Raw genomic sequence first — 15,532 nt, forward strand, 5'->3', positions numbered from 1 at the left:
TAGTTTCAATCAATTTCCCTTGTGCTATTGCTACAGGTGCTGCTGAAAAGTTCTCATTTTGTGAAACACGCTTCTAACTTCACAATGTAAGGGTTTGAAATCCTCAAAAATCATTAAAGTGTTTAAACTTGCCCTTCCATGTATGTATTTATATGGACACACATGTATGTGCACAGCCAGAGGTGTATTCCAGGTGAGGGACAGACAGGCTTTAGGCAGAATTTCTAGAAGTCATTTCCAGGACTTGCATGTTGTCATTTCAAACACGATTCTGAAACTCTGCTCTCAATTTCTCTTTACTACTGGAGTAGTGGGAGGTAGCAGGTGTGACAGTGATTGGAACTCATTAAAACACTCTATAGCTCATCCTCAATTAGATTACTATCTTCTTTTTTATTTTAATCACTCTAAGTAGATTCTGTCACTTCTTTTATAAATAAAAACATAATTTTACTTACCAGGCTGTTCTTTTACGAGTGATGGAGGTATTTAGGTTGCCCATGTGACCTTGAAAATCTTAGTTTTAGCTAGATAAAGTTGCTTTAACCTTTTGAAAAATATCACTTATCAATATTGCAACCAAATAAATGCTGTATAAATATTTTCAGGAGTTTCACACTTCCCAGAGGTGATGGTGATGGTATCTTCATCCTCATTTCCTTGCAGATCCACCAGCCTGCTCTGGAAACGAGAGGCCACGGCTGCAGCGCATGGATTGAATATTTCCCTCGGGATGTTAAATATTTAATCCAGCCTTTTCAAGTCGGCTGGTGCAGGTGGGTGCCTTAGGACAGGAATTGGCCGGGAGCAGCCCGTAGATGGCAATGTAAGATCCTTAGATCGGGTTTATTCCTGCTCCCTTCCCCAAACACCGATTCACGCCCCGGACCTGAGATGTTTCTCAGCGATTCCTGACTCTTCCAGCAGCACGGAGCCACCTCTGGGGCCAGGCGGGCATGTGGGGCACTGCCCCTCTCCTGGTGATAAATAGAATTATACACAATACAGAAAACAACCAGAGCTGTGTTTACAGGAAACATTTGGCTTTGCCTGTCAGGAATGTGCAGAAATGTAACTGTATCTCACCACAGCATCCCAGCATCACAGAATTCCAGAATCACAGAATTCCAGAATCTCAGAATTCCAGAGTCACTGAGGTTGGAAAAGACTTCCAAGGAACATCCAGTCCACTCTGTGCCCCGTGCCCAGTTTGCCCCCAGCCCAGAGCTCTGAGTGCCACTTGCAGCCCTTCCTGGGACACCTCCAGGGATGGGCATCCAAACCTCCTTGGGCAGCCCCTGGCAAGCCCTGACCACCCTTTCCATGGGGAAATTCCTCTGGAATTCTCATGGTGCTTGCAGACAGTGGAGAGTGAGGAGGCAGCAGGGACAAAATGCACCTGCAGCTTTCCCCAGGTCCCTCTCAAAGGAAAGTTTTCCTCCAACCAAATTCAGGGCTTCTGGAAACCTCCCCTCACTCTGCCATGTGATGCTTTGCAGCCTTAACTTTGCCCGTGTTGTCCTCAGAAATATTCCTCTCCAAAATTAAAGTCACCTGCAGTTGCACTGTTGGGTTTGATTTGCATGAGGATAATATTTATGGATTTCTCAAAATGTGCTTTTCTTTAGGAGTGAAAGAAACAGAGTCATCTTTTCCTTGGCTGACCTGGGAGCTGCCAGCCCTGTGAAAGTTGTGGATGATTTCTCTCAGCTGCTTTGTGACATGAGGTGCATCACTAATGAGAATGAGAGCAGCACTTCAATTTATCATTCAGCAATTCTGTGTCAAAACTTCATTTCTCTATAGAATTAACTACAGAAATTTATGCTGGTGCCTACTTTGTTCCTGAGGTGGGCACCATTTAAATCCTATTGTTATCTTTAATGGAAAGATAAACATTATTATCTAGCTGACCACTTCACTTGCATGACTGAGAGCTGCCAAATGAGCTGTAAAGTTTTTTTAAAAAAATCCCAATCTCCAGATGATGGCTGGGAATTTCTTCTATTCCAGGTCAGTCCCTGGAGCAGCTAATTATTGTGGTTTACAGCTCAGTTTTTCTGGACCCACACTGAATGTAGGAGTTAAATTATGGCCATAATTAAGGATGGCTACAAAGCTGCTGTCATTAATGAGGGGACCTGACAAAGGAGGAGCTGAGACCTCAGCCTGACAGAGATACACAGGTTTCTGTGCCCTGCCTGCCTCTGGTGCTGCACAAGGCTCCAGCTCCTGTCACAGGGGCTACAGGGATAATGAATGAATATTTATGAAGTGTAGCAAATATGCTCTAATTACCCTAATTGGCCTGCTGTGGTTCCAGTTATGGCAGAACTTTATTTCTGTTCAAGCGACATTTGCTTCTGGATTAGTTCCTGCAGGCAAAGAAAAAATAAAAGCCCTGCTGAAGAGGGCAGAAGATCCCCTGATATCCTGGTCCTGCAGTTCCTCACCATGCTCCTGGCAGGCTCGTGGCTAATAACATTCCTCATCTCGTTAGGGATTTCTAGGGAGTGTTTCAGAGGATGTCAGACACTGGGAAATGACAAAGAAAAACAATGAGCAAAAAGGGAGGGGGAGACTAGTTTTATTGTTAGTAATTAATAGGCTAAACCCTGAACGTTTTCAGAGTGGCAGCACACAAAATTCTCCTTGATTTTATTTGTGGTGTAGAGATGTATCTTTATTTGTGGTGTAGAGATGTATCTTTATTTGTGGTGTGTGGTTTTGCAGAGTGACTGAGAGCCAGACAAGGAGCCCTGTCCTGAGGACTCACACGGAGCTGCTTCCATCCAGGGAACACATTTGCCATCTAACCTGGCCTTCCCCTCCTGCTTTGCCTCTGACCATTACTGTGCCAGGAATGCTGAGATCGTTGGGGATGCTGGAACAGGATGGTTGAGATGCCACAGAGAAAGTAGCAAAGAAGTGAGTGGGTAAATCTAGTGGTTTGCAATTCCTGCTGTAGCAATTGAACTTTTGAGGTGCATTTTTGTTGGCAGGGGTGACATTACTCCAGTTCCATGCCTTCAGATCTTTTTGGGATTCTGTAGGCTGCACTCTCTGTGTCTGGGATACTCCAGGTCCACCAGCTCATCAGACTTGGGATCTTTTCCTCCCCATATTTTGGTACCACTGTCATTTTTTGGATAAATAGATACTAAATCCACTGTCAAATCTTGCCTGAGGTAGGCAACAGAACTATTAAAACACAGGAAAAAAAAAAAAAACGGGCCATGCAGTATTTTGTACCCACTCCTGGTAGTAAATGGTGAGTAATGACTGTGAAAATGGTGAAATGTCTGATACCCCAGGCAGAGTCAGCTGCTCAGGGCAGGGGTTGGTGTGAGCAGGGATTGATGTCATGGTCTTCAACGTCACATTTGACTCTTCTTTTATTGTTTAATTTCTTATTAAACAGCCAGTTCAATCGATGTAGGTTTAGAATTATCTACTCCACTTTTCAGCCTGTTAAAACCCAAAAGAGGGGTGTGAAATTCTGCAGCAGTGTTGCTTTTGCATCAGGCTGAAGCCCCAGTGAATCTCTTCCCACACGAGTCAGGAATGTGTGGAGCACACCAGGTTTCCTTCCCAGACGTGCATCTGACGATGTGGGAATCTGTGATTCAGCCCTGCATGAGCTTTTTGTTTAATTAGACATTGCTAAAGCCTCTGAGTGTTCAGTGACACCCCTGAACCCTCTGTCTGTGGAGATCTGGGGTACTCAATTACATTGTGAAGGGTCAAATGGAGACAAGCTCTAAATATTCCCTACAGAGAATTTTTTAAGACCTTGACCTGTAGTGAATGTTGATATAATATGAATGGTTTCAGCTCACCTCTGATGTGCTGCTAGAGAAGCCACGTGGCTCTGCCTTCATTTCTGTGCTGCACCCACCAAGGGGTTTGTGCTGGTTTTGAGGGAGGAGGAGGCTGGAAAGGGAAGGATTTCAGAGAAAGGAATTTAATGTACCACCTTACCTGGAAATTCTGCCTTCAACAGGGACTTTTCTTTCTCAGTTTTTACAGATCCTTCCTGTTCTCTTCTGAATCTGACAGATTCTTTGTAAAAATATTTTAAAGTTCTGTCCCAAAGAGCTGTGATTGTGATTCTTGGGACAACATGCAAGGAAGAGGTGTCCCTGTACAATCTGGATTTTCCTGCAGGGGGATAATTTCCTTCTCTGGTGCTTTCTGGCACAGCCTGGCCCTGCTCAGAGCTGGGCTGTGCCCCAGCCCCACTCCCTGTGCCACCCTCCACCCCTCTGTTCCTGAAGGAGCCCGGGGCCGTGCAAGGAGAGCCCATCCCTTTCTGGATGCAGGGAATCCAGCTCCTGCCGTGGGATTGCAGCTGGCCAGAGCAGGAATCCGAGCAATGCCAGCCCCTGCTGCTGCAGGCATGCACTGCTGTGGGGCAGTGCCCACTGCCCTGCTGGCTGCAGCAAAGGATTGGAGCTGTCCTGGTGACTGCACACGCTGCTAAAAGGCCAAAAACGAGTGACAGCCCCAGCTGTGTCACAGGAAACAGCCAGCTTTTGTGCCAAGCCATCATTTTCATGGATTTGACTACAAATCCAGGTAATAGACCGATCACCTGAGACCCCCCAGGAAAGCTGGGACACAGCAGGTGAGCTTCACTCTGAAGTTGTGCTCTGAAGCCTCTGAGCTGGATTTATTTAGCACAAGGACTACAGCAAGCATTGCCCCTGTACAACACAGCAGGTTGGTTCAACATGCAGTCCCACATGTCAAGCACTGCTGCCAAGTTCAACTGACACAGGGTGGGGACATCCCTGGCAGCTTCCCTGTCCCTGCCCTGGCAGAACTCACAACAGGCAAGATGCTTTCACAGTTTTGCTCAACCAACACCCAACTCCAGGGTGATATTTGAATTTTATTTTTATTGGACAAGGGCTTTAGATTCAAGCTCTAGTTGTGGGATAAAAAAAATTAAGTGATACATGAAATAAATGAGCATTAATGTAAAGGCAGTGAGAAAATGGATGGCCCCACAGCATTTATTAGCTAGAAGAACATGGAAATGAGCTTAGGTTTTATTTGGTAAATCTTGATTTCTCCTTATATTCATGTACAACTCCTTATTTATGGCTCAGCCTGTCAAACACATTCTTAGATAAGCAACTGTTGCTCACAGGACTCATCTAATTACCAGTTCTTTTTATAACGAACGCTGACACAAAGGTAGAAGATGCATAGCACTTGTTCTGGAGCCAATGCTCCAGATGATCAAACAGTTTTGAAATTTTTTAAAAAATGGGGAGAAGAATTTTTTGTCACGATGTTCCTGTTTTTTGTCCAACTCTAATTAAATATGAAGAACAAGAGTGAAAAGCTGGTTCATTTGCAGCTTTGGCACAGGATTAATTGCCAAGAGTTTTGACTGGATATTTTAGCACTCTGCAGTAATGTTCCATAGGCACATTTCCCTACCACAGGCTGGAGAATGCTAGAGCCCTAATTATTTGCAAAGTGCATTTAAAAAGTTTTGGAATTTTCCTTCAGGAGCAAGCATATCAGGACAGCTTCAAATTGGATTTTAAAGACATTTGAACAGAAAATCAGCATGCTGTGGGCTTGGCAAACAGCACAGACTGAGAAACTGACTTTATTTTTTTTTTGGAAGGACAATGTTGTGTCCTTGGCCTTCATTTAAACCATAAAACCTTTGTGCATGCCGACATTTCTCACAACCTGCTCCAGAAATGCCAATAAGAAATAGTATTTCTGAAAATTAAGACAAAGAAGCCTTGGTCAGTGTGATGGGGACTTGTAAACTCCTCAAGCTCTTAACTGCTAGTAATTTAACTAAAAAAGAGTGGAAAATAGGTGATACTCCTTCAATCAGCTTTTCTTTAAGCATACATTAAATCATATTAAGTGGATTTAATTATTTTTTAAGTTCTGGAGTTTTTCTCCTGAGCCGTTCTGCAAGTCAGGGTCACTCCCTCTAAAATAAACGGGGTCTGTCCTGAACCTGCACAGAAACCTGTGCCAAACCCAAATATCCCCTGTGCTCCCCCTGACCTCAGCACAGAGCCTGGACCAAGATGAACAATACCTGCTTGTGCTTTAGGGTGTTCATTGCTTTTTGCTGTGCTAGTTCAAATCTTCCCCATTACCACCCCGTGTGTAGGGATGGCAGAGTAAAGCACACCCTGTCCCGAGTCCCTCCTGATGGAGCACAGAGAAGCACAAAGCTGTCAGTGCACCCCTCCATGACTCAAATCACATTTTCTTTTTCCCTCACTGGCAGCTTCCCACGGGCACAGATTTCCTGCTCGTGCCACAGAGCCCAGAGCTCCGTGGGAGGGGTGGCCCCAGTTTGCCCAGCAGTGCTGGGGTCCCTGGGAACTGCCCTCTCCCAATTCCCTTCCAGAGCTGAGGGACAGCGAAGCTGGGAACAGATGGTGGGGAAGGCTGGCATCTCCTCATGCATATTTCACTGGATTTGTACCTAGTCACCTCTTGGTAATAACATTAAGTGCTACAAAACTCCAAGGCTTTGTTCCTTGGAATGTTGCATTCGATGGCATCAGATCAATGCTGTAACAGCAATTCAATTTTGAAGCTGGTGAGCTCTGAGTATTTACATCTTTAGCAAGGTTATGCCATAAACAGCTCGATTCTTCTGTTCTGCTGTGGTTAGGGCTGACTTGCAAAGAAGGAGCTGGTTCTGTGGTGAGTGACAAATCTTACTTGATGTTTTTTAAAAGCACAATGGGACAAACATCTGTGGTTACTTCCATTACGCTCTAAGGCGTTGTTACTGGGAGAGAATTCAGCCATTAATTCTGATGTATTTACATTATTTATATACAAGAAGAACAAGAAAAATGGTGGCCTGTTTAATGATTATGTACATTGTGATTCGGTTGGAAAAATGTGTATTACAAATGGCAAAACAGCCTGTCAAGTGCATAATTATATGTTGCTCTTTTTTTGTTGTTCTTGCCAGAGAAGTTTTAATTCCTTAAATCCCACTGCATGATCTCATTGAAAGTTCTGCCCTATACATTATACGGGGGGGAGGAAGGAACAGCATAATAACAGACTTCTTAAACCACATCAAGTCCTGGTTAGGGCTTCTAAAATGAAGGCTCTCTTCATTTTAATATGAGGATTACCTTTGTAAGGTGCTTCCAGAGCAAATTGAAAGATGGAATCTGATGCAACGACAGCAAGAGAAACAGTAAGATAAATTTCATTCATTGTCCCTAGTCTCGGAGGAGAGAGTGGTGAACAAAACCTCGCTGCCTTGTGACTCGTTGCTCATCTGAGACTTGGCTTTCAGCAGGAACTGCGCTCTCCTGTACATGATCCTCTCCTGTTCCTGCTTCAGCTCCAGGTAGGAGCGTGAGAAGGTGTGGAAGATGGAGGTGACCGGGAAGGCCATGAGGAGGATTCCGCTCAGGATGCTGCTCAGGGCCACCACCTGCCCGGGGATGCTCCTGGGCACCATGTCCCCGTAACCCACGGTGGTCATGGTGATGACAGCCCACCAGTAGCAGGCGGGGATGCTGGTGAACTCCTGCGAGTCGGCCATCTCGTTCTCGATGACGTAGAGCAGGGGAGCGAAGAGCGCGATGGCCACGCACAGGAAGAGCAGCAGCAGCCCGAACTCGCGCGTGCAGCGCCGCGCCGTCAGCCCCAGCGTCTGCAGCCCCAGCGAGTGCCGCGCCAGCCGCATCACGTACAGGATGCGCAGCGCCCGCAGGATCCGCAGCACCAGCCCCACCTTGTCCAGGTAGATGTTGCCCGAGCTGGGCTTCTTGGAGCCCTCGGAGCCCGTGTCCACCAGCAGGGTGATGTAGTAGGGCAGGATGGCGATGATGTCTATGAGAGTCAGGGGCCTCCGCAGGAACGAGAACTTGCTCTTGGCCTGGATGAATCGGAGCAGGAACTCCAGGGAGAACCATGCCACACACACGGACTCCACAATGAAAATATTGTAGCACATCTGGGAACACTCACCCTGCAGGAAAGAGGAGGAGTTTGTAATCGGCTCTGGATAATAACTATTTTAGTTGGTGCGGTGACAGGAGGAGAGGCTTCTGTGTTGGTTTTTTTTTTTAAACCCAAAATATTAAAGGAATTGAAGCTGTTGCTATGGGGAAACACGTTGGCAGTTTGGAACATGCTAAATGCAAACCTTAGAAAGGCACTGCGTATTCCACAGAAGATACTGCTCGGGAATTTCAGGCTTTCTAAATAGCAAATGCAAAGTCTAACAAGGTAATGTACAGAAGAGTGCACGCTAACAGAATTTTCTTTGGACATAAAGCTGGATATGATTAATTCTCTTACAAGTAACTGAATGCCCATGAAATATTCCAATTACTCTTCACAATATTTCCCCCCCTCTAAAGACAGCTGCAAAATCCCCATCGAAGTCAGTAACCTCAGACCTTGTACTTGCTCTGCTCTTCCCAGCACATACCACTTTGCCATCCTAAAAGCGAACTTACCTTTTCCTCCTCCTCCCTCAGGTCAGGCATGGTGCTGATGGATAAGTTCACTGCTGTAATAGTTACAAACAAAACAGACAAACACGCAAACACCTTTCCAGGAAGGCCAGACTGGGGCCTTTCCACCATGTCTTGCAACTTTTTCATGCACAAACCAATTTTTGTCTCCTCTACTGTTTCACCTGTTGTTTCATTTTCTAGGAGGTCATCCTCCCGTTCATTAATCTCTGTGAGCTCCTCCATTTTTTGCAGGTATCTCCTTTTACAACACCAGTCCAAGTTGTCTTCCTCAATGCCCCAGTAGAGCAGCTCCTCTTGGAAGGACAGCGCGCACATCTCCCGCAGGAGCCGCAGTTTGCCGACCCGCAGGAAGGTCAGGATGGTCCTGAAGGCGCCCGGGTTGCGGTCGAAGAAGAATTCATTGCACGTCACATCGTAATCGTCACAGATGTTCAGAATGTCGTCAAAGTTAGTGCAGAACTTGAGCTGTCCCAAACGTGTCAGGGGGAACTCATCCAGCGTGGTCCAGGGCAGCAGGTACTTGATGCCCCCCACGTTAATAATTATGTGGCGCTTGCGGTCGTCGGGGTGGAAGCCTTTGAGGAGATCCTCCTGAGGGTGGATTAGCCTGGCTCTTTGGTAAAACACTCCCTTGAGGGTTTCAGACTCTGGAAAGAACGTGTGGTTGAAGGAAGCATCTGAAGTACAGCTCAGGGCACTGTAGTCATAGTCGGAATTTTCTCCAGGCATAAGAGTCATCTTGGAAGACAACTTTGCATCCCTTCGCTGCTCCTGCAAGTGTCTCCTGGAACAGAAAACAGACATGGGGTGAGGAAAGGCAGGCTGCTCTCAGGTGTTTGGAGCTCAAAAGCGTTTATGAATGATAAGAGCAATTGGAAAGAAAACAGCAGTGGCTGAGTGTGGTCAGAGACCTTTCTGGGCAGGCTGGGTTTGTCCAGCACATACCAAGGGCTGTGCCCGGTTCAGGAGCTTTGCCTGGCATATCTGTCACTCTGGAGGCTTCTCCTGCCTCAGATACAGAGGTCTCAGTTCCCAGAAGATATAAAGGGAAACCAGGAATAATTCCTCCATGTAGATGTTTCTGGTTCAGAATGGAGGTATAAAAATGATGACAGTATCACAATAAGACACGGAATTCAAATGTGTTTTGTAGGAAATGAAATTGTATAATTTTTAAAGTATTACTCATAAAACTTCGGAGTATTTTAGTGTCTATGAAATATATAGAAAGAATCAGAAGTCAATTATGTTGTAATTCAGTAAATACACACTTCTCAAAGACTAATTTCTAAAAGGCCATCTGGAAACAATTTGGGGGAAAAAAGCTCACTTGTATTGGTGATCATATAAACATTTGTATAGAGTTTATACACAATTAATGACATGGCAACTCCCTTTATATGGCCTCATTTACAAAAGACTGCAAAGAAATACAGGTTTTCCATGCAAACCTTGGAATGTTGTTTCAGTTATCACTGACACCCTACATGCAGTTATGGGGCTTTGTCCTTGCTGTAAGCTGAGCCAAGCTGCCTTTACTTCTGATTATAAGAACCCAAAAATTTCTAATGACAGCTTGGAAAATCCTATTTGAATTCATCTCATGCAACACTGGTGTAAAGTCCAGGGAATGAAGTGAGCAGAGATCAACTGGGTATCAAACACAGGAGCTGGAAATGTCCAGACTCCTTGTCTGCCTAATTACTGCACTAATAACTGCACTTCAAGAGTCAGCCTGGAATCTGCTCCTCCACAGGAGGTTGTGCAGTCCTGCTCCCACACCTTTTATCTGACATTCAGCCTCAGCTTAGTGCATGGAGTCCCTGAGTTTCACTTGATAAGAGTTTTTATTTATTAAGGAGATTGTACAATATAGACACATTAAATATGCACCAGTATTTTGGCTTTCTAGCCTCGGGTTCACAGGAAAGGAATAAATATTCCAGTTGATTGGCTTCAGTAGCAGCAGAGTTTTGTTCTTCTCCTGGCTGCACTTACCTCCCCTTGGATGTGCACCCCAGGGATATCCTCCCTGCTAGGGCCACTTGCTGAGCCACAGGACCCTCCTTTTCAGAAGCTGGGTTTATAAACCACACCAGGAATGGTACATACCTATCAGAGAAGAAAACCCCATGATTACACAACAGCAAAGGTCTCAAACCACAGCTGCACCTCAGTTTAAGAGCTCTCCTTGCTGCAAGGGCACTTGCAAGGCTTCAAATAAAAACTCTCTCATCCTGCTCCTAAACTTCCCAGAGGATTTGTGCTGAACAGAGCAGCTCTGTGCACACTTACAAACAGGTGACCCCAGGGCAGCTTTGGATGGGTTGGTTGGAAGGGACCTTAAAGCTCATCTTGTGCCACCCCCTGCCATGGATCAGCAGAAGAAATGCCACTGGAGCACAAGCTAAAGGTTTGATATGGAAACCAGGGCTGCCTGGTGGATGTTTGTGTAGGGCTTCATCCCTCAGACCAACTGCTGTTTGATTTAAAAATGCCTTTTCCCTTCTGCCTCAGCCATGTCTAAGGCAGGGCTGGTCCAAACAGAATGAAGAGTATGACTGATATAAGATATGGATAAGTGGGAGCTGTTAACCATTTTCCCTTCTGTAATACCAGATGATGTTGGTTAGCAACAACTTATCCTCTGAATCTCAGCCAAGAAAAATGAGGAGGCAGCTCATCTCTGTCACTGGTTTGATCTCCCAGCACATCCACTGTTGACACAATGGGAAGAAATGGAGAGAGGGAAATGTAAATGTTCTGCGTGTGTCAGACACACGCTGCAACCCCGAGGCAGCAACTGTGAAAGAGCAGAGCAAAGAGAAAGGCATTTCTTCCTTCCCTGCCAGCTCCTCGACCTGTGTGAAACCATAAATTGGACAAATGAATCCCCTGTGTGTCACACTGAGTGCCTGCACTTAGGAAAGGTTGCTCCTTGGGTTGCCATAACCAGAGCTGGCAAGCTTACAAATCCCACGTAGGATCTGATGCTCCACATGGGTTATTTTCATGTTCTTTGCCTCAGATACACGCAGCATCATATCTACAGGGGAAGAGTAGGAGGAGATAAAGGACAATAATAAACGTGGCCTGACTTGAAGGAAGGGAGAAAGGAGAAAAAATAAACCAGTGCCATTTCTCAGTGTGTTTCTTCTTTTCCTTCCGAGGGTGCCTCGACGGAATGATGGTCAGTATTGCTTTAGGATGAGAGAGATCTAATTAATGGAAGGACTCCTTGCTGTACAGCTTAAAGCCCAAGCAAGCTGCTTTATTCCTCCCTTGCAGCCTGATGACACTGGGGACAGCTGATAAGAAATTCCTTCAGGAGTAAAGACAACACACTGCAATGTCAGGTCAGACAAACACATCAGCCTAGAGCCCCAACCTTCCCAGCAATTAAACAAGATGAACTTTAAGGATCTGCTGTAAAATCCTCTGCTCTGCTCTGGCTAAGTCAGGCCCAATGGTAAAAGCCCTCCTGAGCAGAATTGAGCCCTTGGAATGCCTGGGACTCCCTGAAGCCCACTCCAGCTTCCTGGCTCCCCTGCTGACAATGTGCTCTCCTCTTGGGCAAATCCCTTCTCTCTGAGCAGCGTTGTGAATTTACTGGGGGCAAGAATTGCCTCTTCCTCCATTACCCACGCTGGGAATGGCTCTGGCTTTTAGAACCTGCAGTAACACAGAATAACTGGCCTGGGGCAAGGGCTCTGGGTGGCTCCAAGGGGTGGATTGTGCATGGGAAATAAGAAAGGACATATTTTCGAAAATCTGTCCTGCACAAGATGATATCCATTATGTCTGGTGAAGAAATCAAATTAGAAATCCGTACTGCCCTTACTTGCAGCCAAAAGTCAGGAAGGATGCCAGACTCCGAGGCAATGGGAAAAGAATTATTAAAGATGCCCTTCTGAGGGAAAGAAATAGAACTCATGAAAAACATGATAAAATTCCACTGCAAGTGTCGTTCCCCCCCCAGTGTCCTCTGCAGCATTTTGAATTCTGCAGTGCATCTCTGATGTAATCAGAGCTCCTGCAAGGAGTCCTGCTCCTGCTCCACGGTGCAGACAATTCAAAGTTGTGCCTGGATGATAATAAGCCTGAAAAGAAGATGCAGAACTCCTCCCTTGTCTCTTCTACCAATTCCAGTGCCTGCAAACCCTCTCCGTTGCTTTTTATTATTTTTAAATTAAGTTTAAAAACAAAAATTTAAAAAGTTTCAGATTTCAGCGCAGATTGAATACGAATAAAGTGATTTTTTGGAAAGAATTCCATAAGGAACAATTTAATGATCCCTACTCCTTTAGACTTTCCTTAGTTAAGCAGGCAGCATTTCCAAGCAGTGCCACACTCAGCTCCCTCCTGGCACAGGATTTCTGTGCTCTACCTCACTGCCAGGTACCTCCTGCCACACTTCAAGCCCTATTCCTGCAGCTCCTTACAGCCCAAGAACAGATCTCAAACTTCAACTCCGCTTGCAAAAGTGCACTTCCAGCCAAATCAGAGTAAAACTTAGAAAAGTCAATGTATAACACAAAATAAAACTCTCCTGAAAAGCAGATAAGCTGGAAAAAATATGCTCTATCTCTATCTTGCTCTCCCTGAGCTGGACAGTTGTGGCATCTTAAGACAACCTACAAATAGAATTATATCAAATATGTAACTTACTGTTTGGTTTTATAAAGCTGAGCCTTATTCTACTGATAATTATCAGAAGTGAAATAACTTTGCAGATAACTTATATCCCCAGGAGAATGTTCTGAAATACATCAGGATTAATAAATGCAGTTACTCTCCTGCTGTGAAACATATTTATGTCAACAAATTTTAGCAAGTCACATTCACAGCAATTTCTTAAAAATAATTTTAAAAAGTAAAGGATTTGTCAATTACTCGTATCGATAAATATTTTGCTACCGAAATGAAGATATGTAGACATGGAAGAGTTCTTTCATGCTTGTCCTGTCCTCACCCCCTCCCCAAGTCCTTTCCAATGAAAAAAAAATCTACCGGAAAGACATTGCCTATCAAGAACAGTTCACTTGATGCGCCTGTCAGTCACCAACGAGCAGAAGTCACTAAACACACCAACATAAAACACATCCCTTAATCATTTAAAAAATAAAAGCTATAAAGGACCTTCAGATTAGGCAAGGCGGAAGAAATCGGAAACGCGAGCCTCCATCCTGCGCTGTGCAGCCCCAGGAGCGGGGAGCGGCCAGGGCGAGCCCGGAGCAGCACGAAGCGAACCCGATGGACGAGCCCGGAGCGCCTCAGCCCCCGCGGCGGCGGGGCCGGGGCAGCGGCCGGGCACGAACGAACCGGGCGGTCCCGGGGAGCAGCCGAGCCCCTCCCGCTGCTGGCGGCGCGGCCAGCCCGGCTCCGGCAGGGAATGACGGCTCTTCCATCCCTGCGGAGGGACACACACACACACACACACACACGCACACACACACAAAACCTGTTGCTGATGCCGAGGGGAGCCCCGCCCGATCCGGGGGCTCGGCGGTCTCGGCCACCCCCGGCCGGGCGCTGCCCCCGCGGATCTCCCGCAGCCGCCAAAGTTGCCCGAACTTGCCTGCGAGTTGCCCGCGGCGGCGGCAGCGGGCAGGGAGCGCGGAGCCCCGCGGGTGGCTCGGTCGGGACCGGGCTCGGTATCGGGCTCAGTATCGGGCTCGGTACGGGCTCTCGTTACCGGGCTCGTTACTGGGCTCTCATTACCGGGCTCGGTACCGGGCTCTCGGTACCGGGCTCTCGGCACCGGGCACTCGGCACCAGGTTCTCGGTACGGGCTCTCGGTACCGTGCTCGGCACCAGGCTCTCGGTACGGGCTCTCGTTACCGGGCTCGTTACCGAGCTCTCGATACCGGGCTCTCGATACCGGGCTCTCGGTACCGGGCTCTCGTTACCGGGCTCTCGGTACGGGCTGTCGTTACCGGGCTCGGTACCGAGCGCCGGCACCGCGGGCGGGGGCGGAACGGGAGCGCTCCGGCCAAGCCCCGGCCCCGCGCATGGTGAGCACCGGCACCGGGAGCTGCGGCCGCGCCGGGACGAGCAGCAGCAGCAGGAGGAGGAAGAGGAGGAGGAGGAGCTCCCGGAGCCGAGGAGGAGCGGAACCGGAGCCGGAGCCGGAGCCGGAGCCGGAGCCGGAGCCGGAGCCGGAGCCGGAGCCGGAGCCGGAGCCGGAGCCCTGCCCCGCACACGGGTGGCATCCCGGGCTGCCCCGGTAACTGCTGTGCTGTGCCCCTGCCGAGCGCACCGCGGTTCTTTGGTTGGAGAAATGGGAGAAATGGGATTACAAGTGTCCGTGAAAGCATAAATCCCATGCCAGCTCTGTCCCCGATCTGCGCAGAGGGTCCAGGAGAGCCAAGCCCGTGCTTTGTTCCCTTGCAGCACACGGCAGCGACCCGCACACGGGGTTATTATTGTCACACACTCGGAGAATATTGCCTGGCTCTACTTTCTAATGACACTTGTTTGACATCTGGGTGGAAGTTACTGTGTGTGGATGCAATCTCCGTTTGAAAGCAGCGAGCAGAGTCTCGGTGCCAGGGTTAAGGAGTCACCCGTGTGAGCCGCTCCCATCCCGTGTGCTGTTGTCCCCCCGTGGGTGCAGAGATCGCGACACCTCTGCGCTCTGATTCCCCTTTCCTGCAGGCGATGTCCCGCTCCTCCGTGCGGGGTGGGGACAGTCCCCTCAAAGGGACGAGGGCAGTCTGTCCCGTGGGCACTGTGCCCTTCACCCGGAGCCCTGCGGGGTCTCACTTCAAGCCAAGTGCTTTGTTGCTATGGTAATACAAATGAAAAATCTAAACTATGTTAATTTTAGCAAAACACCTTTCCCCCCCCCCGAACTAAATCGGACTGTGGCTCAGGATTGTGTGGGCACACAGAAATAGTCGTGCTGACTATTGAACAGCAGTGGTGTGAGGGCAGGCAGCGACTGGGGCTGCCAGCTTGGGCTGCTTTTCCCTGATATTGCACAGGATTTTTATTTGACTTTGGAAAGGTTTCTGGGCAGGCTC

General features: G+C 47.6%; 1 protein-coding gene across 2 annotated transcripts; it reads right to left on the reverse strand.

Annotated features, from left to right (window-relative positions):
• Nucleotides 1-4,881: 4,881 nt before the first annotated feature.
• Nucleotides 4,882-13,876, reverse strand: KCNG1 (potassium voltage-gated channel modifier subfamily G member 1). 2 transcript variants are annotated; one of them, XM_088175108.1, is made up of 4 exons: nucleotides 13,647-13,876; nucleotides 10,506-10,619; nucleotides 8,487-9,291; nucleotides 4,882-7,993 (listed from the first exon to the last, which is right to left on the reverse strand). In XM_088175108.1, exons 3-4 carry the CDS (start codon nucleotides 9,243-9,245, stop codon nucleotides 7,223-7,225), a joined length of 1,530 nt encoding a protein of 509 aa, XP_088031234.1. In that variant the 5' UTR covers nucleotides 9,246-9,291; nucleotides 10,506-10,619; nucleotides 13,647-13,876; the 3' UTR covers nucleotides 4,882-7,222. The 2 variants fall into 2 exon arrangements, with proteins under 2 accessions (XP_088031234.1, XP_014731558.1); XM_014876072.2 differs by lacking the exon at nucleotides 13,647-13,876 and having other exon boundaries at nucleotides 10,506-10,621.
• Between the last annotated feature and the right edge of the window lie 1,656 nt (nucleotides 13,877-15,532).

Source organism: Sturnus vulgaris, chromosome 17 (assembly GCF_052056855.1).
Source record: "Sturnus vulgaris isolate bStuVul1 chromosome 17, bStuVul1.hap1, whole genome shotgun sequence".
Classification (NCBI taxonomy): domain Eukaryota; kingdom Metazoa; phylum Chordata; class Aves; order Passeriformes; family Sturnidae; genus Sturnus; species Sturnus vulgaris.

Coding starts and splice junctions, on each gene's coding strand:
- KCNG1 (XM_088175108.1), bottom strand. CDS start 9,245: ATGACTCTTATGCCTGGAGAAAATTCCGACTATGACTACAGTGCCCTG. Junction 7,994..8,486: donor TGAGGGAGGAGGAGGAAAAG/GTAAGTTCGCTT, acceptor TCTTTCCTGCAG/GGTGAGTGTTCCCAGATGTG.